The sequence below is a fragment of the Rhinopithecus roxellana genome, chromosome 11, assembly GCF_007565055.1.
Source record: "Rhinopithecus roxellana isolate Shanxi Qingling chromosome 11, ASM756505v1, whole genome shotgun sequence".
Classification (NCBI taxonomy): domain Eukaryota; kingdom Metazoa; phylum Chordata; class Mammalia; order Primates; family Cercopithecidae; genus Rhinopithecus; species Rhinopithecus roxellana.
Genome location: NC_044559.1, coordinates 106,593,798 through 106,617,915, shown reverse-complemented (window position 1 = coordinate 106,617,915; position 24,118 = coordinate 106,593,798). Strand labels below are relative to the sequence as shown.

At 40.5% G+C, this 24,118-nt stretch overlaps 2 protein-coding genes across 10 annotated transcripts in view; both read right to left on the bottom strand.

Moving 5' to 3' along the window:
* The window catches only part of ANKRD26 (ankyrin repeat domain 26), a 101,684-nt gene that overhangs the window by 50,345 nt on the left and 27,221 nt on the right, over positions 1 to 24,118 (bottom strand). For 6 of the 9 annotated variants that reach the window (XR_004060008.1, XM_030940569.1, XM_030940570.1 and 3 more), the window contains 7 exons: positions 24,016 to 24,076; positions 23,721 to 23,923; positions 13,528 to 13,657; positions 11,106 to 11,167; positions 8,645 to 8,738; positions 4,903 to 4,931; positions 4,736 to 4,808 (listed from right to left, as the gene is read on the bottom strand). Coding sequence is in view for 8 of the 9 variants with exons in the window: in XM_030940569.1 (XP_030796429.1) it covers positions 4,736 to 4,808; positions 4,903 to 4,931; positions 8,645 to 8,738; positions 11,106 to 11,167; positions 13,528 to 13,657; positions 23,721 to 23,923; positions 24,016 to 24,076 (652 nt within the window). In the remaining variant the exon portion in view is untranslated. Of the gene's footprint in view, positions 1 to 4,735; positions 4,809 to 4,902; positions 4,932 to 5,533; positions 5,633 to 8,644; positions 8,739 to 11,105; positions 11,168 to 13,527; positions 13,658 to 23,720; positions 23,924 to 24,015; positions 24,077 to 24,118 lie in introns of those variants that run through there. The other 3 variants (XM_010381434.2, XM_010381433.2, XM_030940573.1) reach the window with 2 other exon arrangements.
* Positions 12,285 to 13,517, bottom strand: LOC104676581 (heterogeneous nuclear ribonucleoprotein A1-like). The gene has a single exon (XM_030940575.1). It carries the CDS (start codon positions 13,161 to 13,163, stop codon positions 12,384 to 12,386), a length of 780 nt encoding a protein of 259 aa, XP_030796435.1. The 5' UTR covers positions 13,164 to 13,517; the 3' UTR covers positions 12,285 to 12,383.

Below are 24,118 nucleotides of genomic sequence, written 5' to 3'. Positions count from 1 at the left end.
AAAATTGAACTTCATATATCTTTTTTAAATGATAGAGCACTGCTTAAAACAAATATTCCTAGTGAACAACTATTCATTAAAACAAGGTGACAGACTATGTGTACACAGCTGGGGATACACTATAGAGAAATTCTCAATGATTCCCACTAATACTGGGGCAGTCCATTCTATAATATCTAAAGCCATAGAAATTTTAAGAAATAATATTTGATTTGGATGGTGCTTCTTTGTTACGTTACATGTAGTTATAACTAATACTTGTGAATTCAGAGCTGTAAAAATAAAGCATAAAAACCACATTGTGCTTGAGTAGGCAATATTTAGATCTCTACCTAGTTTCCCATCCAGTCCCAAAACTCTAAATATAATCCTGGTCCTGACTCTCAAGTTTATGTTCCATACTAGCCTAAACAAAATTACTCTCTCTCCTAATTCTCTTTGTTGTTCATAGATTGTTTTGGTTAGAGGAAGAATACAAATGCCCTGCTAAAAAGTATTTTGTTTGGTTGTAGGTTACATAAGGAGAGTAAACACAAAGTACTTTTACTAAAAATGATTCTTTTCCTTCTTTTTTTTTTTTTTGTGAGATGGAGTCTTGCTCTGTCGCCCGGGTTGGAGTGCAATGGTGTGACCTTTGCTCACTGCAAGCTCTGCCTCCTGGGCTCAAGTGATTCTCCTGCCTCAGCCTCCTGAGTAGCTGGAATTACAGGCGCCCTCCACCACGCCCAGCTAATTTTCATATTTTCAGTAGAGATGGGGTTTCACCATGTGGGCCAGGGTGCTCTTGAACTTCTGACCTCAGGTGATCCACCCGCCTTGGCCTTCCAAAGTGCTGGAATTACAGGCATGACCCAGCCAAAAATAATTTTTTTTTAAAGTTATAACTAGGCCGGGCAAGGTAGCTCACGCCTGAAATCCCCACAACTTGGGAGGCTGAAGTGGGTGGATTATCTGAGGTCAGGAGTTCAAGACCAGCCTGACCAACATGGTGAAACCCTGTCTCTACTAAAAATACAAAATTAGCCAGGCATGATGGTGCATGCCTGTAATCCCAGATGCTTGGGAGGCTGAGGAAGGAGAATCGCTTGAACCCGGGAGGCAGAGGTTACAGTGAGCTGAGATCATGCCATTGCACTCCAGCTTGGGCAACAAGAGCAAAACTCCGTCTCAAAACATAAAATAAAAAATAAAAGTCATAACTATGATATTATGAAGCCAAGTACTCTAGGACTGAATTCTCTGTGCTTCTGTGTTACCTTCTTTGCTTTCTGTTTGCTGGTAGCTGTGATTCACACAGGTCATGGAGAGTATCATTCTCTAATTGAAACTCAGCTCCAACAGTAATCTTTTCTTTAGCTATTTGTCCCAGTTCTGTGGATGCTGACTGATTTTTGGTCACTGACTGTGATACAGATAGATAATTTATCACTGATTTTCAAATTCCTAGGTCTTTGGCAAGTCTTATTACTGAGGGTCAAGCTAGTACAGTCCCAATCTGAAAACTCTGAAAATAAAGTTTTTACTTATTAGAATGTAAATAATATAAATTTGACTAACTTTCTTCATAGAAGCAGTCCCATGTCAACCTCTATCCTACACACACACTCCTCCTCCATGGTGAACTGTATTTTACATGTCCTTTACTTGCCATTTGCTCACAGAAGTTTAATTCACTGTCATCTCTCAGATTTTTTTCTGTTTTCATTTTTTAGTATTACTTATTTACTTTGATTCACTCAGCAAGCTCTGTTACCTATTTTGTTTTCCATAAGAGATTTATTAATAATTACAGATTCTTCAGGGATATGAATTTTTTTATGAACAAACTTTATGTCTAACCGTTTTAGGTTTAAATACGGATAGAAGTATTTGTGTGTGTTTGTGTGTGTGTGTGTGTGTGTGTGTGTTCTAAAGACAAAAACATTTAATAAATAAACTTCAAATAAAAACTTACTACAATGAAATGCTCTTTCCTCAATGCATCAGTGTCTTCAGAATTTACTTTTTAGCCTTGGATAAACATCAGAAATTTACAGACAAAATGATGGACTTGGCCGGGCGCGGAGGCTCACGCCTGTAATCCCAGCACTTTGGGAGGCCAAGGCAGGTGGATCATGAGGTCAAGAGATGGAGACCATCCTGGCCAACATGGCAAAACCCCATCTCTCCTAAAAATACAAAAATTAGCTAGGCGTGTTGGCACAGGCCTGTAGTCCCAGCTACTTGGGAGGCTGAGGCAGGAGAATTGCTTGAACCCAGGAGGCAGAGGTTGCAGTGAGCCGAGATTGTGCCACTGCACTCCAGCCTGGCGACAGAGCGAGACTCCGTCTCAAAAAAAAAAAAAAGAAAGAAAAAAATGATGTCTTTAAGTGACCTAATTGTTCCCACCTGAAAATAAATCCAGGTTCACACTTGATCCAGAGAGTACATAGTGCCATGAAACAAGAAGTGAATATACAACAAAAATGTTTTCCTTTTTTCTTTATAAACAAAATTGTTGGATTTAAACTTTTTAAGACAAGCAAAAGAAAAAAGTAAAAACCATAGAAGTGAAACTTTAAAGGCCATTTCCTCATCAAAGGACCATTTACCATTTGACATCTACAAACCATACATATGGTTTAAAACCGTGGTTCTGTATTTTGATCTAAGAATCCCTAGAATTCAATATCCATTCAAGGGTACAAGAGGTTGCATAATGCATAATATATCTGACATTTTCACTCTCATTTTCTGAGAAGTGTACAGTAGACTTTTTCGAAGCTAGGATGTATCACAACATCATAGGCTAATGGTTCATGGGTCATAGCTCTAAAGCCTATTCGAATGCATGGCTGTACATGCATGTATTTTCTATTTTTCAGTTTTAATTTCTAATATAGTACTTATCAACAGCTAAAAACCACTTAAACAAAGATCACTTTTCTCCTCATTGGTAAGCATGATTTTCATTTCAAAAATGAAATCCACAATGATTTCTTTTTTTTTTCAGACCAGTCTCACTCTGTCACCAAGCTGAAGTCCAGTGGCGCCATCTCGGCTCACTGCAACCTCCGACTCCCTGGTTCAAGCAATTCTCCTGCCTCAGCCTCCCGAGTAGCTGGGATTACAGGCATGTGTCACCACGCCCAGCTAATTTTTGTATTTTTTAGTAGAGACGGGGTTTCACCATGTTGGCCAGGATGGTCTTGATCTCCTGACTGCATGATTTGCCTGCCTCAGCCTCCCAAAGTGCTGGGATTATAGGCGTGAGGCACCGCGCCTGGCCCCCAATGATTTTTATGTTTTTTTGTTTGTTTGTTTTGAGATGTCATCTCACTCTGTCACCCAGGCTGGAGTGCAGTGGCACAATCTTGGCTCACTGCAAACTCCGCCTCCGGGTTCATGCCATTCTCCTGCCTCAGCCTCCCAAGTAGCTGGGACTACAGGCGCCCGCCACCACGCCTGACTAATTTTTTGGATTTTTGGTAAAGACGGAGTTTCATCGTGTTAGCCAGGATGGTCTCAATCTTCTGACCTCGTGATCCACCCACCTCGGCCTTCCAAAGTGCTGGGATTACAGGCGTGAGTCACCATGCCTGGCCTGATTTTTATGTTTATTTAATTATTGTTTATCCGAATGAAGAGAGTTTAATTAAATGTACAGTGATAAAATGGAATACTATAAAGAACTTAAACCAGAGCTACTTGTGTTGATATGGGTAGATTTGAAAAATATAATGCTAGGCAAACAAAAGAAAGTTGAAGAATGATATGTACAGTGTACAACCATTTATATACAATTTTAGGACATGAAAACAAATTCTATGTATTATTTATAGACGTATACATGTACAGTAAAATGTTTTAAAAGAGCATGGGAATGGGACTAACTAATTCAGCGTGTTGGTTACCTCTATGCAGTAATTTTTAATAGTATAAAAGGACCCTAAAGCCAAAAAGTTTCAGAATTGCTGTTTTAAAAGACTATGTCTACCAAATAGTAATTAAAAATAGTTACTGCCTGGGCATGGTGGCTTAAGCCTGCAAACCTAGCACTATGGGAGGCTAAGGTGGGAGGATCACCTGAGATCAGGAGTTCGAGACCAGCCTGGCCAACATGGTGAAACCCTGTCTCTAAAAAATACAAAAATTAGCCAGGCATGGAGGTGTGTGCCTGTAATCCCAGCTACCAGGAAGCCTGAGGCAGGAGAATTGCTGGAACCCAGGAGGCGGAGGTTGCAGTGAACCAAGATCATGCCACTGCACTCAGCCTGGGCGACAGAGTGAGACTCTGTATTTAAAAAAAAAAAAAAAAAAAAAAAAAAAGCCGGGCACAGTGGCTCACGCCTGTAATCCCAGAACTTTGGGAGGCCGAGGTGGGCAGATCACCTGAGGTCAGGAGTTTGAGACCAGTCTGGCCAACATGGTGAAACCCCGTCACTACTAAAAATAGAAAAATTTGCCAGGCATGGTGATGCACACCTGTAATCCCAGTTATTTTTCAGGAGGCTGAGGCAGGAGAATCACTTGAACCGGGGAGGCGGAGGTTGCACTGAGCTGAGATCATGCCACTGCATTTCAGTCTGGGTGACAAAGTGAGACTCAGTCTCAATTGAAAAAAATTTTTTAAAAAATCCTTCCATCAAATTTGGGGAAAAAAAGAATTAGGAATAAGAAAACTGTGAGCATTTCAAATATTTCAAAAATGTTAACATGCTTCCTTCCAGAGTTAAATATGTATTGTAGCATTTACCTGCTTTGGATGTTTGTACATCCTTCGTTCCTCCTGCTTTATTTGGAACAGAATCTTTCATTTCAATGGTAGGCTGAATGGGTTTTGAAACAAAATGATTAATAAATAATGTATACTTTATACAATATGCACTTAATAATTCAAGATAAAAATATAAAACTTATTACCTTCAAGTGAAGATATCTCTCAGGAGACTCTAAAAAGCAAAAGGGACATATAATCAATTACATGTAAATATGACAAAGCAAATTATAAATTCATGCAGTGTTAGTATGACCTGAATCATCATGCTTGGTTTGAAAACGATTATGTTAATTGTTGGGATGTTGTTTATGTTGGTTAGGACAGCAACATGACAGAAGTATACTGGAGAAAAAAACAGGAACACAGGTTTAATAAAACATGCAGTTATGATTTGAATGTAAGATTATGTTCCAAGTGACTATAACTAAAATAGAAAGGTGCACATATACCAACATGAGCATGCTGGTTGATGGAGAGAAAGGTAATCTTTAATTAGAGGAGCAAATCATGACCCTGAGAGGAGAAATGTCAAGGCTGATGGTAAAATGAGACAGCGTATCTTTAATGCAACACATCAGAATCATTTATACCATTACACTACAAGTATTTATCATGTTCTTCAACTTGTCCTGTAATTTAGGAAGCACACAGCTGTGATGCCACTTGACTTGGATATATAACTCATTTCTCATCAGAGAAAATGTTCCGAATTGATCAGCTTGGATATACACTTGTAGAATAACAGTTAACAAAAATACTCATTTTTTTCCATACCCATGTGGGCTACTGGCATGCCTACATTTCTTGTATCCTCTAGTTTAGCCATCTTAAAGTTTCTTGATCCACTCATGCAAGAAGGTATATAAAACACATCTAAGGAATAACACATAATAAGCTTTCAATATTGAAATATTTATCAAAAGGAAAAAATTTAATTGCCACAGAATTAGATATTAATAACATTTTATATTTCAAAATTAGTGCAGTTTTTTAAATCAATGCAGTGTTTACTGAAAACAACAATTTTAGTATTCAAGGAATTAACTGTAATTTTTTCATTTCTAAAATATCATGCTAGCTTCTAAAGGATTTTATGAAACAGCTATCGTTACCAAAAAGCAACTTTCTTTAAGAAAAAAGCCAGTGCTTCTGTATTCAAATAAAACTCATTTGATTAATACCAATGCAACATGTACCTTTTTTTTTTTTTTTTTTTTGATACAGAGTCTCGCTCTGTCACCCAGACTGTAGTGCAGTGGCACAATCACGGCTCATTGCTCCCTGCAACCTCAACCTCGCAGGCTCAAGCAATCCTCCTGCCTTAGCCTCCTGAATAGCTGAACTACAGGCCCATGCACCACCATGCCTAATTTTTGTATGTTTTTGTAGAGATGCAGTCTAGCCATATTGCTCAGGCTGGTCTCAAACTCCTGGGCTCCAGTAACCCACCCACCTTGGCCTCCCAAAGTGCTTAGTGACAGACGAACCACCACGATCCATCCAAAGCAACATATCTGTTTGATGTCTGATAGTTATACAGAAGAGATATGAATCACTGTAGTTTACCCCAATTCTAGCATGCCCTCCTGCTTATAATAATCTCTGGAGCAGAAATGATCTAATCGTCTGTTTGAGTGTAAATATACTGAATCCATCTGGAAATGAGTTCTCTCAAGTTTCCTCATCATTAACTCCAAAATGACTCAACTTCTTTCTTTCCTCTTTCTCCATTCACAATCTCTTCCTTTGCAAAAGTAATCTCTAGATCTGTAGTCTTGATTCTTCCCATTCTAAATCCTTTTTATGGAATATTCTCAGCACTTCTTTCCTCTTCATTTAACAATAGTTATCTTATATCTACAATTTCTATTCCTCCATCTCTTTGTTCCTTCTCCTCTGGCTAGAAACATGCTCAGAAATAAAAGAAAAATAATGCTTTATCTTGATCCTGTTATGCCTCGAATTGTTGTCCAACAACTCTTCTTTCAGATTTCTCAAAAAGGAAGTCTTGTTACTCAGAGTGTGGTCCAAGGACCAGAAGCATCAGCATTATGTGGGAACTTACTAGAAATACAGAACCCCATGCCTGCTGAATCAAAATGTACATTTTTAACAAGATTCCCAGCTGATTTATTAAGTTTTAAGAACCTCTGGTCCATACTTAGTGTGCTTCCACATTCTTTTATGTTAGATTACCCTTTTGGAATCTGGCGTCAAGTTCCTCCCTACTATGTCCCCCAAACTGAAACTGTATTACAAGTCATGAGGTTGCTAGTGGGCTTTTTATCAGAGTATGCCTTCCTTGATCTCCCCATAAGCCACCCCTACTCTCTTCTTTCCAGTTCTCTTCTTTTGGCCTTTGAGATACTACCCTATGAGGTAACATTTTCTTTCTTTCTTTCTTTCTGAGACAGAATCTCACTCTGTTGTCCAGGCTGGAGTGCAGTGGTGCAATCTTGGCTCACTGCAACTTCCATCTCCCAGGTTCAAGTGATTCTCCTACCTGAGCCTCCCAAGTAGCTAGGATTACAGGCACGCGCCACCGTGCCTGGCTAATGTTTGTATTTTTAGTAGAGACAGGTTTTCACCATGTTGGCCAGGCTGGTCTCAAACTCCTGACCTCAGGTGATCTACCTTCCAAAGTGTTGGGATTACAGGTGTAAGCCACCATGCTCAGCCTGATGTAACATTTTCTATGACATTAAATTATAGATATGTATGGCTGACCACATATGCCTGTATTCATCTATGGCAAATGAAACGTGCCATAGATGGTCCAGTACTTCCATCCTTGCCTTCCCAACAGTGAGGAGGACAGGAAGAGTGGGTAAATTTTGGTCTACTTCTCTGACAAGTTTTGGTACGCAAAGCTCATTTTAAACTCTTCCTACCTTTCTAATACCCTGCTTTTCCATTTTCTAAAGAATTATTTTATTTTCTAATTTTTATATTTTTGAGACTGAAGTCTTGCTCTGTTGCCCAGGCTGGAGTGCAGTGACGCGATCTCAGCTCACTGTCACCTCCACCTCCCAGGTTCAAACAAATCTCTTGCCTCAGCCTCCCAAGTAGCTGGAATTACAGGTGTTTGCCACCACACTCAGCTAATTTTTGTATTTTTAGTAGAGACAGGGTTTTACCATGTTGGCCAGGCTGGTCTCGAACTCCTGACCTCAAGTGATCTGCCCGCTTTGGCTTCCCAAAGTGTTGGGATTAAAGGTGTGAGCCTAGAATTATTTTAGGGCGGTGCCTGGCCCTAGAATTATTTTATTTTGCCACTCTCCATTACATACACTTGCTTCTTTGTCCTTCATTCACTCCCTGTACTCTCTGCCTTCCTCATTCTCATGTCCTCTTTTACTCCTCTCCTCTTCCTTATTTCCTGGCTCCCTCAGGTCTTAATGTATTTTGAAATGGATCTAATAATTCAGTTCCCTTAGTGGCACTAGCAATTTAATCTGTTGCTTACACATAAGATATATAACTTATCACAATTTCACCTCTTTTTATTCTTACTATGCATTTAATAGGTGATTTTCTTTGGCTATTAGAATATAGCAACGGTCATGTTTTTAAATAAACACTCTGTCCAATGGCATTTTTTTTTTTTTTTTGAGATGGGGCTGGAGTGCAGTGGCCAGATCTCAGCTCACTGCAAGCTCCACCTCAGCCTCCGGAGCAGCTGGGACTACAGGCGCCCGCCATCTCGCCCGGCTAGTTTTTTGTATTTTTAGTAGAGACGGGGTTTCACCATGTTAGCCAGGATGGTCTCGATCTCCTGACCTCGTGATCCGCCCATCTCGGCCTCCCAAAGTGCTGGGATTACAGGCTTGAGCCACCGCGCCCGGCCTGTCCAATGGCTTTTTTAAAACAAAAGACAGCTCTTACCTTCTGCTTGTTCATTTCCCATATTTTTTTCTTTTCGATCTGCAGCCCCAGCTAAAGGATCAACATACTTCTGTGGAAAATTCTCAGAGATACTCTGTTAAAATTAATATCAATAATGAGTTTCAATTTTACAAAAAGAATGAATTGCTAAAGATTTTCTAATCACTTTCAAATATAATATGAATTTCCTATTTTAAAAGCAATTAGGCTTAAAAATAAGTATGTATTGAAAACCAAAACATTTCAATAAAGAATCTCATATATGCTCACTAGATTAAGCTTATCTTTCATCTTCAGATGACTATTGACTCTGCAAACCAAACACAGAAGGCCCAAGGACACATATTAACAGACAAAATATTAACTTATGTGCACAGTTCAACGAGTAATTAATATCAGAAGACCTAACTCTACTTTGTATTCCCCACCAAAAATAAGAGGGGAGCTTCTCTGAACCTATTCTGGTTTGGGGGCTGCCTGATTAAGAGGGAAAAAAAAGTCTATTTTAAAAAATAGAATACACTCGCTATAGTACAGCATTAAATATTTAAAATATTTCTAATTATAGAAATGTTTAGTGTTAAGATATGTGGCATGATAAGAAACTGGAGTATATCCTGTTAAGTATAAATAGAACACTGCAGAAACTGCTTCATTTAAGTAAACAATGGCTTAGAAAAATCTAAATACTTTTTGATAAAACTTTCACTGATAGGAAAATGGTTGACTAAAATGACAAAGCCATAAGAAAAACTTTGCTTTATGTTATGTCTAAAGAAAAGCAAGGAAATATAAGATACAGAATATAAACTCTTTCCCAATTAAGAAATAATTTCAAAGAAGTATAGCAAGCCTTCATAAAAACAGAAGAATAAGAACATTTATGTATTAAGCATGTGAAATGTGCCAGGCCCTTATTTGCACATTTTCTTTTCTATGCACTATAATAATAAAAATGATGATGATGATGGTTACCCGGCTTCCTGCTTCTTGGTCATTCTAAGATGTTAAGAGTAAAATGATGAACAGATCTGACGATTGTGTCCTCTGCCCAGAATGCCCTCCTCCTAGCCTTTCGGATGGCTGCTCCTTCTCTTCCTTTAGTTGGCACTCTAAGGTCACACTCAGAAAGATCTTCTCTCACTATAGAATTTCACTCCCACTCCGATCCCCATCCTAACTACAAACTCCCTCAATTTTCTCTAACCTAATACTCTCTGTTTTCTTCATATGAAGCACTTATAGTGACTTATAAGTGTTTGTGATTTACTTGTTTTTCAGTTCCCACTACTAGAGCATAAGCCCTCACCTTGTACATGCAGTGTCTAATAGTCTAGCACGTGGTTGGTACTCAATTTATTCAAGCTCAAACATTTAAAATCTCATTGGGAAGGTCTCAAGTGTCAACTCACTATATTCCTATAAGATATCTCCAGTAACTGTCTAGTGAAACTTATACCCCAAATTAGAAATTCACATTTCTGTTCCAACTTTCCCATTCTTTTCTTGACACTACTGCCTTCACATTTACAAAAAGTACCCTGAATATTTATTAAGTCACTGGAAATGATTTTGAAAATCATTTCTACTTATTACAATACCACTCAACCAAATCGTTATTATTCTCCATATTCTTCCTTCTCCTGAAAGTTCCCTGCAGATCTATACAAATATATATTAATACTTTAAAGTCCCAGACATTATCTTTTCAAGTTCTAAGTTGTCAAGAAAAAAAACTACATTCCAAACTGTTTCTCTCTGAATCTCATTAGGATTTTTACTCATCCGTTCGTAACACAGAATCATGGCCATAGGTTAACCTGAAATAATTCTTTTTTTTGAGGCGGAGTCTTGCTCTGTTGCCAGGATGGAGTGCAGTGGTGTGATCTCAGCTCACTACAACCTCTGCCTCCCGGGTTCAAGGGATTCCCCTGCCCCAGCCTCCAGAATAGTGACTACAGGCACACGCCACCACACCCAGCTAAATTTTTGTATTTTTGTAGAGACGGGGTTTTACCATGCTGGCCAGGATGATCTCCATCTCCTGACCTCATGATCCACCCGCCTCGGCCTCCCAAAGTGCTTGGATTACAGGCGTGAGCCACCTCGCCCGGCTGACTTGAAATAATTCTTTAGTTTTTAGATAAACTTAACTTTAGAACCCATACTAATTCCTTGTGACTTCTAAGCCTTTTTTGTTCTTTTTTTATTTTATTTTATTTTATCTTTTGCACTATCCTACACTGGATTCTTAAATGAATCCTGCAAATTAGCAGAATTATACTATGCAGCAATAATATACTTAGCACATACTTTATTAATTATACACTGAAAAATATAAGAAAGTAGTTCCTTATGGATGTATGCAGAGGTAAAAAAGTCAAGTCAGAGCATCGCTTTATGTTTTAAACATCACTCAATGCTTATATTTTAAAATAACAGTAACAACCATAGACAGTACCTCAGAATCCCAAGGTGATTCTATATCTTCCTCTTGTCCTAATCCTAATGCGGACATCATATCTATCAAATGTGATACACAGATATATGCATGAGAACATTTACTATTGTAAATTTTAAATACATATATCTACAAAAATAAAAAAATAAAAAAATTAAATACATATACAAGTCTATCTCCATTCATGAATATTTCAATAAAATAAAAATAATAGCAAAAAAAGAATTTCACAAGGTTGATGCAGTCTCAGGAAAAAATTGGTAATATGAAGAAAGACAGCAAAAGAAAAATATTTTTAAAATGAATATAATACTTGGGTCTGCATATGTTAACTGGTTGTCTTAGAGTTTTTTTGTTTGTTTGTTTTTTGAGACAGAGTCTCACTCTGTTACCCAGGCTGGAGTGCAGTGGCACAATCTCAGCCCACTGCAACTTCCATCTCCTAGGTTCAAGCAATTCTCTGCCTCAGCCTCCCAGGTACCTGGGATTAAAGGCATGCACCACCACACAAAGCTAATATTTGTATTTTTTTCTTCAAGAGAATTAAATCGTTTATTAATTACACATAATGGATGACACACAAGCTTCATTCCCATCTATAATTTTATCTGGTACCATTATGATGCGCCAACAATCACTTTTATAACCAATAATTCCATGATTTTGCTTGGGTAATCCCTTTTAATGGTGAACTTCAGGTCACAACAGTAACTATCAGTTCAACTATACCAAGGTTTCCGAAGACAATGGCTTCTCCACCCAAGCTGGTTGTATATAAATTCCAAATAGAACCTGGCATCACCCTGAAGGAATTCTAAGTTCACGTTGTTGGGGAAATTTACCAAGATGGCTTCAGAGTAGACTAACTTTACACAGCACATTAAAAAAAAGACATTTATTCAGCATCACGATCAGACTATTACATTTAGCAATCAACAGCATGGGTGTAAAAAAACCACAAAATCTACATTAAAACCCTTTGTTGGAATGCTTTACACTTTCCACAGAACAGAAACTAAAATAACCTGTTATACAATTAGTCACAAATACAGTCCTCGAGTTTTTTGCCCATACACATGAGTATTTGTCTAAAACATGTCTTCTTTGTAGCAGCCAGGCCCTGCCACCACTGTGCTTGGCTGAGTTCACAAATCTGTTGTAACCTGTAGCTTCCCTGTCACTTCTCTGGGTCTCCTCTCCTGCTTTGTTTCCTAATTAAAATCTTCTGCCATTGCCATAGCTACTGCTGCTGCTGGAACCGCCATAGCCACCTTGGTTTCATGGTTTTGCAAAGTATTGGCCTCCACCGCCATAGGGGCCAGAGCTTCTGCCTCCATAATTTCCTCCCTTCATGGGTCCAAAATTTGAAGACTGACTGTTGTAATTGCCAAAATCATTGTACCTTTCACCACCTCCAAAACTGCTTCCATCATTACCAAATCCATTGTAGTCATCCCCAATGCCACCATATCCACCATCACCACGGCTGCCACCAAAGCCACCATGACCACTTAAGTTTCCTCCACGACTGAAGTTGTCATTCCCACCGAAACCACCTCCATGACCACCACCAAAGTTTCCAGAACCACTTCGACCTCTCTGGCTGGATGAAGCACTCGCCATCTCTTGCTTTGACAGGACTTTCCTAACTTCACAGTTGTGGCCATTCACAGGATGGTATTTCCGAATGACAATCTCATCCACGGAGTCATGGTCGTCAAAGGTTACAAAGGCAAAGCCCCTTTTCTTGCCACTGCCTCGGTCAGTCATGATTTCAATCACTTCAATTTTTCCACACTGTTCAAAATTATCTCTTAGGTGATATTCTTCAGTGTCTTCTTTAATGCCACCAACAAATATCTTTTTCACAGCTAAGTGGGCACCTGGTCTTGGAGAATCTTCTCTTGAGACAGCTCTCTTTGGTTCCACTACTCTTTCATCTACCTTGTGTGGCCTTGCATTTATGGCTGCATCCATCTCCTCCACAGTGGCATATGTGACAAACTCAAAGCTCCTGGAACGCTTGGTGTTTGGATCTCTCATTACCACACAGTCCATGAGCGTTCCCCATTACTCAAAATGGCTCCTCAGGCTCTCATCAGTTATTTCAAAGCTCAACCCTCCAATGAAGTGCTTCCTCAGCTGTTCGAGCTCTTTAGGAGACTCTGACTTCGACATGATGGCAGGGAGAAAAGAGACTTTAACTGATGCTTCTTCGGCGGCGTCCACAGGCCAATGTTTGTATTTTAGTAGAGACAGGGTTTCACCATGTTGGCTTAGGCTGGTCTCGAACTCCTGACCTCAGGTGATCCACCCACCTCAGCCTCCCAAAGTGCTTGGATTACAGGTGTGAGCCACCACATCTGGCCCTCAGAACAGAATTTAAGGATAGAAAAATATTCAGAGATATCCACTAACTTACCACTTCTATTATTTTTGTGCACTTCATCAACATAAGTCAAATTGTCATTATTTGTTTGCTCTAGTGGAGCACTTTCAATAATATCAATACCATTTTCTTTTTTTCCAATGGCTGGCTTTTTTGGTCCTTCCTATAAAAAAAACAAAAAACAAAAAACAAAAAAACTTCAGAAAACACTGTATTTATTCACTTACTCTTTCAATCAGACACTGTATTAGTCCGTTCTTGCACTACCATAAAGAAATACCTGGTCATCCAAGATGGGGCCATAGTTTTTTTGTTTTTTTTTTTTAAAGAAACACTTGACTGGGTAATTTATGAAGAAAAGAGGTTTCACTGGCTCATGGTTCTGCAGGCTGTATAGGAGGCATAGCGGCTTCTGCTTCTGGGGAGGCCTCAGGAAGCTTATAATCATGGCAGAAGGCAAAGAGGGGGCAGGTGTCTCACATGGCAGAGCCAGGGCAAGAGAGGAAGGTGTGGAGGTGCTGCACACTTTTAAAGAAGCAGATCCCATGAGAACTCACTTGCTATCTCAAGGACAGGACCAATGGGGATGGTGCTAAACCATTCACTAGAAATCTGACCCTATGATCCAATCACCTCCCACCAGGTCCCACCTCCAACACTGGGGATTACATTTCAATATGAGATTTGGGGCAGGACACACATCCAAACTATACCAGTCAGTAAGACAATAAACACTTATGTGTCTATCACATCATAGGCACTATCCTGGGAAAAACTAAAAATATAAACAGAAGACAGACTCTGTCCTATATATATTCATCAAGTGTAGGTAGAGATAAATAAAAACAAGTAAGAACAGAAAAGTATAATTCACTAGTTCTACAACTGAAGTGAATAAAGAACAGTAAGGGCACAAAAGAGAACAGTCCGTTCCACCTGGGAAGCTCAGGAAATGATGCAAAGATAGGGCCATACTATGAGGCAGACCCAGTGCAGTGATATGGTTTGGCTCTGTGTCCCCACCCAAATCTCATCTCGAATTGGAATCTTCATGTGTCAAGGGACAGACCAGAGGACATAACTGGATCATGAGGTGGTTTCCACCATGCTGTTCTCATGACAGTGAGTGAGTTCTCATGAAATCTAATGGTTTTACAAGTGTTTGGTAGTTCCTCCTGCATTAATTCATTCTCCTACGGCCTTGTGAAGAAGGTGCCTGCTTCCCTTTTGCCTTCCACCATGATTTTAAGTTTCCTGAGGCCTCCCAAGCCATGTGGAACTGTGAGTCAATTAAACCTCTTTCTGTTATACATTACCCAGTCTGGGGTATTTCTTTTTAGCAGTGTGACAATGGAGTAATACATGCAGAGTGGGAATGTAAAAGGTTTCTAGAAAGGGCACCATAAACAAAAGGATGAGGCATGAAACAACACAACAAATGAGGGTACCAAAGTAATGTGGTAAAACTGGAACACAGTCAGAGGGAATCGGATGAAGAGATAAAACAGGAAAATCAGGCCAAACCACCAAGGACCTGATTTATGCTAGAATGTGAACTTTCCCTTTCACGTACTGAGGATCCAGTTAGTAAGCAGGTGAGTTAGAGCATCACAAATACATTTCAGAAAGGTCACCCTGGCAGCAACGTAAAGACAGACAGACATGGGGGTGGGGGGAGTGGTCAGCACAAAAATAGAAAAGATTATTCCAAAATTACAGGTCAGAAAGTGAACTGTCACATTTTCTTTGGACATCCTAAAAAAAAAAAAAAAAAAAATAGTGAATTGCAATAATAAGATAAGAGAAATGAGGCCGGGCACAGCGTGGTGGCTCACACCTGTAATCCCGGTACTTTGGGAGGCCGAGAAGTGCGCAGATCACGAGGTCAGGAGTTCAAGACCAGTCTGGTCAACATGGTGAAACCCCGTCTCTACTAAAAATACAAAAATTAGCTGGGCATGGTGGCACATGCCTGTAATCCCGGCTACTCGGGAGGCTGATGTAGGAGAACTGCTTAAACCCGGGAGGCAGAGCTTGAGGTGAGCAGAGGTCATGCCATTGCACTCCAGCTTGGGCAACAGAGTGAAACGTCATCTCAAAAAAAAAAAAAAAAAAAAAAAAGATATGAGAAAGGATAAGCAGGTAGAAAATAAAGAACTTGGTGAGTGACTGGATTTGTAATTTGAGGGAAAACTGGAGTGCAAGATTTCTCCTGCTTCTATGTTTCAGTGCTACTTCCTAGGTGTTATTTACTGGGATGAGGAAACCAGAGGACAGAGTAAATTACAAAGAGTCAGGAAAGAGTCAGGAACAATGTCTTCAGTTTGGGACATACTACTATAAAATTTGAGGCACCCAGGGAACTTAGGTTTTTGGTGGTTTTTTTTTCAGAGACAAAGTTTCACCGTGTTGCCCAGGCTGGTCACCAACTCCTGAGCTCAAGTAATCCGCCAGTCTTCACCTTCCCAAGTGCTGGAATTATAGGCATGAGCCACTGGACCCAGCCTACCCAGGGGATTTAGAAGACAGATTTGGATAAATACATTTAGAGTAGAAGTAGATGATCTCAGGAAAAGCACAGGTCTTAAGTACATAAATATTTGTAAAATACACTGAACTGGTAGAGTTAAATAATATGAACCTACACAGAACTCTGAAATTTTGAAAATGAAAAGACAAAGAGGGAAAAAAAACATGGGATTTAAGGTTTCAATTACATATTTCAACATTTGAGGATTGGTGCAGTGGGCCCCACCTGCAATCTTAGCACTTTGGGAGGCCAAGGTGGGAGGATCACTTGAGCCCAGGAGTTCAAAACCAGCCTGGATAATATAGCGAGACCCCATCTCTACAAAAAAATAAATTGCTGGGCATGGTGGTGCATGCCCATGGTCCCAGCTGCTTGGGAGGCTGAAGCCAGATCCAGAAGATTTAAGCTTCAGTGAGCCTTGATCATGCCACTGCACTCCAGCCTAGGTAACAGAGACTCCGTATTTAAAAAAAAAAAAAAAAAAAAAAAAAAAGGCCGGGCGTGGTAGTTCACACCTGTAATCCCAGCACTTTGGGAGGCTGAGGTGGGCGGATCACTTGAGGCCAGGTGTTCAAGACCAGCCAACATAGCAAAACCCCATCTCTACTAAAAATATAAAAATTATCCACGTGTGGTGGTGCACACTTGTAGTCCCAGCTACTCAGAAGGCTGAGGCACAAGAACTGCTTGAACCCAGGAAGCAGAGGTTGCAGTGAGCTGAGATCCTGCCACTGTACTCCAGCCTGGGTAACAGAGCAAGACTCCATCTCAAAAAAAAAAAAAAAAAAAAAAGAAGAAGAAGAAAAGAAAGCTATGACTATCCAAATTGAAGATTTAAAAGTCTTCAAATATATCTATGATTATCAAGCAAGACCAGTATTCACATAGAGAAAAGGACTAAAAAATCAAGTCAACAGGATTCTGAGTTTTAGAGATGAATGAATTTATGAGCAAGGTTTAACAACTATGAATACTAAAGTTAACAAAGCTTCCTGATGAGAATATAAAATATCTTCACTGCTGTAGATACTTTTAAAAGTGAAAAATCATCTTCCAGATTTTTTTTTTTTTGAGACAGAGTCTCGTCCTGTTGCCCAGAATGGAGTGCAATGGCGTGATCTAGGCTCACTGCAACCTCCACCTCCCGGGTTCAAGCAATTCTCCCGGCTCAGCCCCCAGTAGCTGGGATTACAGGAATGCGCCACCACGCCCAGCTAATTTTTTGTATCTTCAGAAGAGACAGGGTTTCACTATGTTGGCCAGGCTGGTCTCCAACTCCTGACCTCGTGATCTGCCCGTCTTGGCCTCCCAAAGTGCTGGGATTACAGGTGTGAGCCACCATGCCCAGCCCAGAGATAATTTTGTAAACCCTCTTGACAATCTTTCCTTCCTTATGATTCTATAGTACGCAGTTTATTTTAGAAAGCAATAATAAATTTTGATCGCTTTCATTTGGTGTGTGCATATATGTCCATTACACACAGATATTAATTATTAGCACAAGATAAATCAGAGTATCTGCAGAAATAAATAATTGCTACATTCATTTCTCTAAGAATCCTTATACTAAAATTATTTTTCTCTAATTTTTTTCCCAAGATGACAGATGGGAGGCACTGTGACCAAGCCTCTCCCATCTGGAAAGACAAAATAGTGTGGAGGGATTTGCGCTGCAAACTTTTTTCCAAGAAGCAACACAGGACCTTAACAGAAAAACTTAAAGAAACCAGAGACCCTGTGAAAGAACAGGCAGGCAGCAGTGTACACAATGAACCAGGTAGAAAATCGTGAGTCTCCAGAGTGTGAACGGGAGAGACAGTCTCTGGGACACACACTTCCACAGGGAAGCCCGGCAATCCAGGTCACAGGGAAGCCCTAACTCCCCAGGCGCTGGAGCTGAGTGAGCAGTGGGGAGCACATGAGAAGTGGCATCCCCACACACTTTGCATGCATTCTCTGACTCTAGCAGGGACAGAGGCAAACCACTCCTGATCCTACCTCACAGGCATCCTCCCAGAAGTCAGTCAGCTAACTCAGGTTGCCATCACAGGTGGAGAGAAGCTCCCAAATGAGAGCTGCCATATCATCTTGAGTGGGGATGACCCCGTTGGCCAGAACCACAGGGTGAACAAGAAGTGTGCTATAGTCCCGGCTGCGGGAGCTGGATGCCCCTTGTTCCACAGGCAGATCAGGAGGGGCGTGGCTTGAAAGTAAGGTTTCTGTACCTCAGGAAGGCTTATGGCCTGGGGCAATTTTGAGTTCCAAGCACAGGCTGACTGGAACCCAACTAGCTGCTGCTAGCAGAACCCTATAGGTATGAGACCTGCCTTGCCAAGCCCGTGAGAGCTGAGTGAGACTTACTGCTGCCTGACATCCCCGGCTCCTTCTGTGGATTCTTTTGTGCAGCGGAGGTAGCTGAGCTCCTCCCTGGAACATTACTCTAGCAGCCAGGGAACTGCCCTCTGATCCCCAGTGGGGCCGCTGCTTGCACCCACATGTGGGGAGCCAGAGTGTGGACTGGCCTCACCCAGCCCCGACCCGGCTTTGCCCCTCCACCTGCTATGCTAACATAACACAATGGACAGGGACTTCTGGGAGCTCGATGGCCCCAACCATTGTCTGAGACTCCAGAGTATTTCCCTTGGGTAACCTAAGGCAAACAAATCCCACCACTACCACCACAACTGGCGCTCTTTTGCAAGCGCCACCTCCTGGCTAAAAGTCAACCAGCACAGCATCTGCAAGCACAATGACACAGTACCAAGGAAGTAGGAAACTTCTGTGCATCCTCAGTTATCACCACTGCCTGCACCATTCTGGCTAACCAGGAGGTCCTGCGTCTGTCTACGAGCCCAGCACATTAATACTACAGCTGGCATTTGAGAAAACACACAAAGGCTATTTGTAATGAAGGAAATCTCACAGGGTCTATGCCATTCCCCTTCCCACCCTATCAGAGCAGGTGCTGGTACCCACTGCTGGGAGACTCAAGGACAGGTTACCTCACTGGATCCCTTGCAGACATTCCCCAGCACCACCCTGGAGTATGGCAGCCCACTGGGTGGCTAGACCCAGAGGAGCAGCAGGATTCACAGCAGCCAGGTCCTCAAGGGCTGCTACTCCCAGGGGAAGGAATGCACCACATTGAGAGGGCACCCCGAGGGAAAAAAAGAAACCAGATTGCAGACCTTCTGCTTGTGGGAAGTTTTTTTTCAGCAGAGCGACAGGTGCAGTGCTGGCCTCAGTGGAGAAAATCTAGGGCTTTCCCTTAACAGGTAGCCCTGGGGCATGTGAAGAGTCTTGGAGAAGAGAACTTCTCCCTCTCACCCACCACTGCAGACACAGCTGGGGCTTTTCCCATGAGAGCATGACGTGGGTGCATCTGTAGACAGCCTTCCTGAAGCACTTCAGGGTGACTGCATCCCACAGGAGTGCCCTCCACATTCTGGCTTGCATGAGGATCACAATCCCTCTCTACATGGAACACCAGTATTCCTGCAGATTAAAAAAAGGTCCTGTCTGATCTGACTAGCTGGAACACCAGGTCAGGAGTGTGACTGGGAGGCAGACTGCTTTCCTGCTGGCCTGGAAGGGGAGCTGTGGTGGCTCCCTCCCTTCCCCCTGAAAACACCTTAGTGCATATCACTGAGAGCTCCCCCAGCCACCTCTGTCAAGGTCACCCTTGGGGTACTGCATTTATCCACCTGCTTTAGCTGCAACCAGTTTTTACCCATGAGTACCTTCAGTCTGAGGCCTGAAATGTTCAATCCAGTAAATAAAATACTGGGAAAAAAATGTTTTAGGAAACAGAGTAGGCATCTGAATTTTTAAGTGCACAACACTGGAGAATGAGATAAGATTCGTGAGACTTCTGCCACTCCAGTCCCACAGGAAACAGTGAACCTGCTTACACACCCAGTGCATCGCTATTACTACCAACATCTGAGAAAATCATCACACAAAGATTCTCTGTAACCAAGGAACTCACTACTACAAGGTCTTCCCTACTGAAAGCACCCAGAGCTGAAACTAGGTGACAATAAACTATAGACATTAAAGTCACATCCTCAAGGGGGGAAAAGTAAATTTTAAAAAACCCAGTCAAATCAAAAATAAATTAAAAAATAATTAGAAGAAATAGTCCACCCAAATTAGAAGGAACCAGAAAAACAATTCTGGCAACATGAAAAAACAGCATTCTATAATCTCCCTAAAAGATCACACTAACTCTCCAGCAACTGATCCAAAACAAGATGAAATCTTTGAAATATCAGATAAAGAATTCAAAAGATTGACTGTTAAGTTACTTAAGAATATATAAGGGCAAGGTAAAAACCAACATAAAGAAATTTTTAAAAACAATTCAGGATCTTAATGAAAAATTTTCCAAAGAGAAAGATATTTTAAAGAAAAACCAATCAGAACTTCTGGAAATGAAAGACACATTTAGGGAACTACAAAATGTAGTGGGGGGCCGGGTGTGGTGACTCACGCCCGTAATCCCAGCACTTTGGAAGGCCAAGGTGGGTGGATCGCTTGAGGTCAGGAGTTTGAGACCACCCTGGCCAACATGGCGAAACCCTGCCTCTACTAAAAACACAAAAATTAGCCGGGCGTGGTAGTGTATACCTATAATCCCAGCTACTAGGGAAGCTGAAGCAGGAGAAGTGCTTGAACCCAGCGGGTGGAAGTTGCAGTGAGCTGACATTATGCTACTCCAGCCTGGGTGACAGGGAAAGACTCTGTCTCAAGGGGGGAAAAAAAAGTAGTGGGAAGTTTTAAGAGTAGGCTATGCTAAACAGAAGTAAGAACTTTAGAGTTTGAAGACAAGACTTTCAAATTAATCCAATCAGATAAAAATAAAAAGAATAAAATAAAACTAAACAAAAATAATTTTTAAAAATAACCTGTAAAGGAAAACCTATCAGACTAACAGCAGACTTCTCAGCAGAAACCTTAACAAGCCAGGAGGGACTACAGTCCTATCTACAGCCTCCTTAAATAGGAAAAAAATTGTCAGCCAAGAATTCTGTATCAAACAAAACTAAGTTTCATAAATGAAGGAAAAATAAAGTCTTTCTTGAACAAGCAAATGCTGAGGGAATCTGTCAATACTAGACCAGCCCTACAAGAAATACATATAAAAGTTCTCAATATTGAAATAAAAAGTTGATACAAAACAGATTAGAAATTTCTGAAAGCATACAATTCACAAGGTTTATAAAACAAAACATAATAGAGGAAACAAAGTCGCTAAGTAACAATCAACACAATGACTGGAATAGCACCTCATATCTCAATATTACCATTGAATGTAAATGGTCTAAATGCTCCATTTAAAAGATGCAGGTTGGCAGAATGGATTTTTAAAAATCACAAACCAAATTCTCTACTGTTTTCAGGAGACACACCTATCATGTAAGGATTCCTGTACTCTCAAGATAAAGGGGTGGAAAAAGATATTTCACACAGGCCGGGCGCGGTGGCTCAAGCCTGTAATCCCAGCACTTTGGGAGGCCGAGACGGGCGGATCACGAGGTCAGGAGATTGAGACCATCCTGGCTAACACGGTGAAACCCCGTCTCTACTAAAAAATACAAAAAACTAGCCGGGCGAGGTGGCGGGCGCCTGTAGTCCCAGCTACTCGGGAGGCTGAGGCAGGAGAATGGCGTAAACCCGGGAGGCGGAGCTTGCAGTGAGCTGAGATCCGGCCACTGCACTCCAGCCTGGGCCACAGAGCGAGACTCCGTTTCAAAAAAAAAAAAAAAAAGATATTTCACACAAAGAGAAACCAAAAGTGAGCAGGAGAAGCTATTTCTATATCAGATAAAACAGAGTTTAAAGCAACGACAGTAAAAATAGATAAAAATGGTCACATATATAATGATAAAAGGATCAATTCAATAATATCTAAAAATTCTAAATATATATGCATCTATCTTCAGAGCTCCCGATTCATAAAACAATTACTACTAGACCTAAGAAAACCTAAGAAAAGAGATAGCAAGACAATAACAGTACAGGACTTCAACACTCCACTGACAGCACTAGACAGGTAATCAAGGCAGAAAGCCAACAAAAAAACACTGGACTTAAACTGCACTCAAGAACAAATGAATCTAACAGATATTTACCAAACATTCTACCTGAGAACTGCAGAATATACATTCTTATAGCACATGGACCGTTCTCCAAGACAGACCATATGACAGGCCACACAACAAGTCTTAATAAATTAAAAAAACCTGAAATCATATGAAGTATCTTCTCAGACCACAGCAGAATACATAGAAATCAATTCCAAAAGGAACTCTCAAAATTATACAAACATATGGTAATTTCCATTTAATTTAATGATCTGCTCTTGATTTCGGAGTTAGTAATAAAATCAAGAAGGAAATTTTAAAATGTTTTGAAATAAGTAACAGTGCTACAAGTTATTAAAATCTGTTATAGCAAATCAGTACTAATATCACACCTCAGGAAATTAGAGAAACAAGGACAAATCAAACCCAAAGCTAGCAGAAGAAATGAAATAACAAAGATCAGAGCAGAGCTAAATGTATTTATAACCAAAAAAAAAAAAATACAAAAGATCAATGAAACAAAAAGTTTGTTTTTCGTTTGTTTGGTTTTTTTTTTTAGACAGAGTTTCACTCTTGTCGCCCAGGCTGGAGTGCAATGGCACGATCTTGGCTCACTACAACCGCCACCTCCTGGGTTCAAGTGATTCTCCTGCCTCAGCCTCCCTAGAAGCTGGGATTACAGGCACCCAAGATCACGCTCGGCTAATTTTTTTGTATTTTTAGTAGAGACAGAGTTTTACCATGTTGGCTAGGCTGGTCTCGAACTCCTGACCTCAGGTGATCTGCTTGCCTAAGCCTCCCAAAGTGCTGGGATCACAGGAGTGAGCCACAGTGCAGGGCGATTTTTTAAAAAAGATACACAGTTGATAGATCACTAGCTACATTAACTAAGAAAAGAGAGAAGATACAAATAAGCTCAAGTAGGAATGAATGTGGAGGCATTACAAATGATACCACAGAAACACAAAAGATCATTCAAGACTACTATAAACACCTCTATGCATACAAACTAGAAAATCTACAGGAAATAGATAAATTCCTGGAAACATATAACTTCTCTAGCTTGAGACAGGAAGAAACAGAAATCCTGAACAGACCAGTAATAAGCGTGAGATTGAATCAGTAATTTTAAAATTGCCAACAAGAAAAAAGCTCACGGCCACATGGATTCATAGCTAAATTCTACCAGACATTCAAAAAAGAACTGGTAACAATTCTACTGAAACTATTCCAAAAGATTGAGGGGGGAAATCCTCCCTAACTCATTCTATGAAGCCAGTATCACACTATACCAAAGCCAGAAAAGGACACAACAAAAAAAAGAAAACTGCAGACCAATATCTCTGATGAATATAGATACAAAAGTCCTCAAGAAAATACTAGCAAACCGAATCCAACAGCATATCACAAGGTAATAATTCACCGTGATCAAGTGGGTTTCATTTCAAGGATACAGGGATGGTTCAACATATGCAAGTCAATAAATGTGATTCATCACATACACAGAATCAGAAACAAAAACCGTATGATCATCTCAATAATGCATCATTATGAAGATTGTGGGGGCAGGGGAAGGGTACGTGAAAAAAGTTTTTTAAAAAACAACTTACCTTTATAAGACCAGGGTTTGCTAACGACTTGTGGGAAGGTTTTGGAAGAGGGTCAGGTGATTGACAGGTAGGATGAGAAAAGCCCTGGACTTTGACTGATGTTGTAGGAAGGCTTTCACACACAACTTCATCTTGACTATCAGAATCTCTATCCTCAAACAAAGTTCTACTTCCTGTTCTCACAATGCCATATGTTGCTTCCACTACAGCAAAAACAAAATAAAGAGTAAATGAAAATATTTGTAATTAAGAATCAGTGAATAACACAAGAATAATCAGTTTTCAAACAGCTTACGATTTTTCCTGGATTGCTGAGAAGCAGTCATTAGCTTTGCTAAGCTTGGTTTTGGGACATTCTAGAAAACAAAAATAAGAATAACAAGCTTTAAAAATAACAA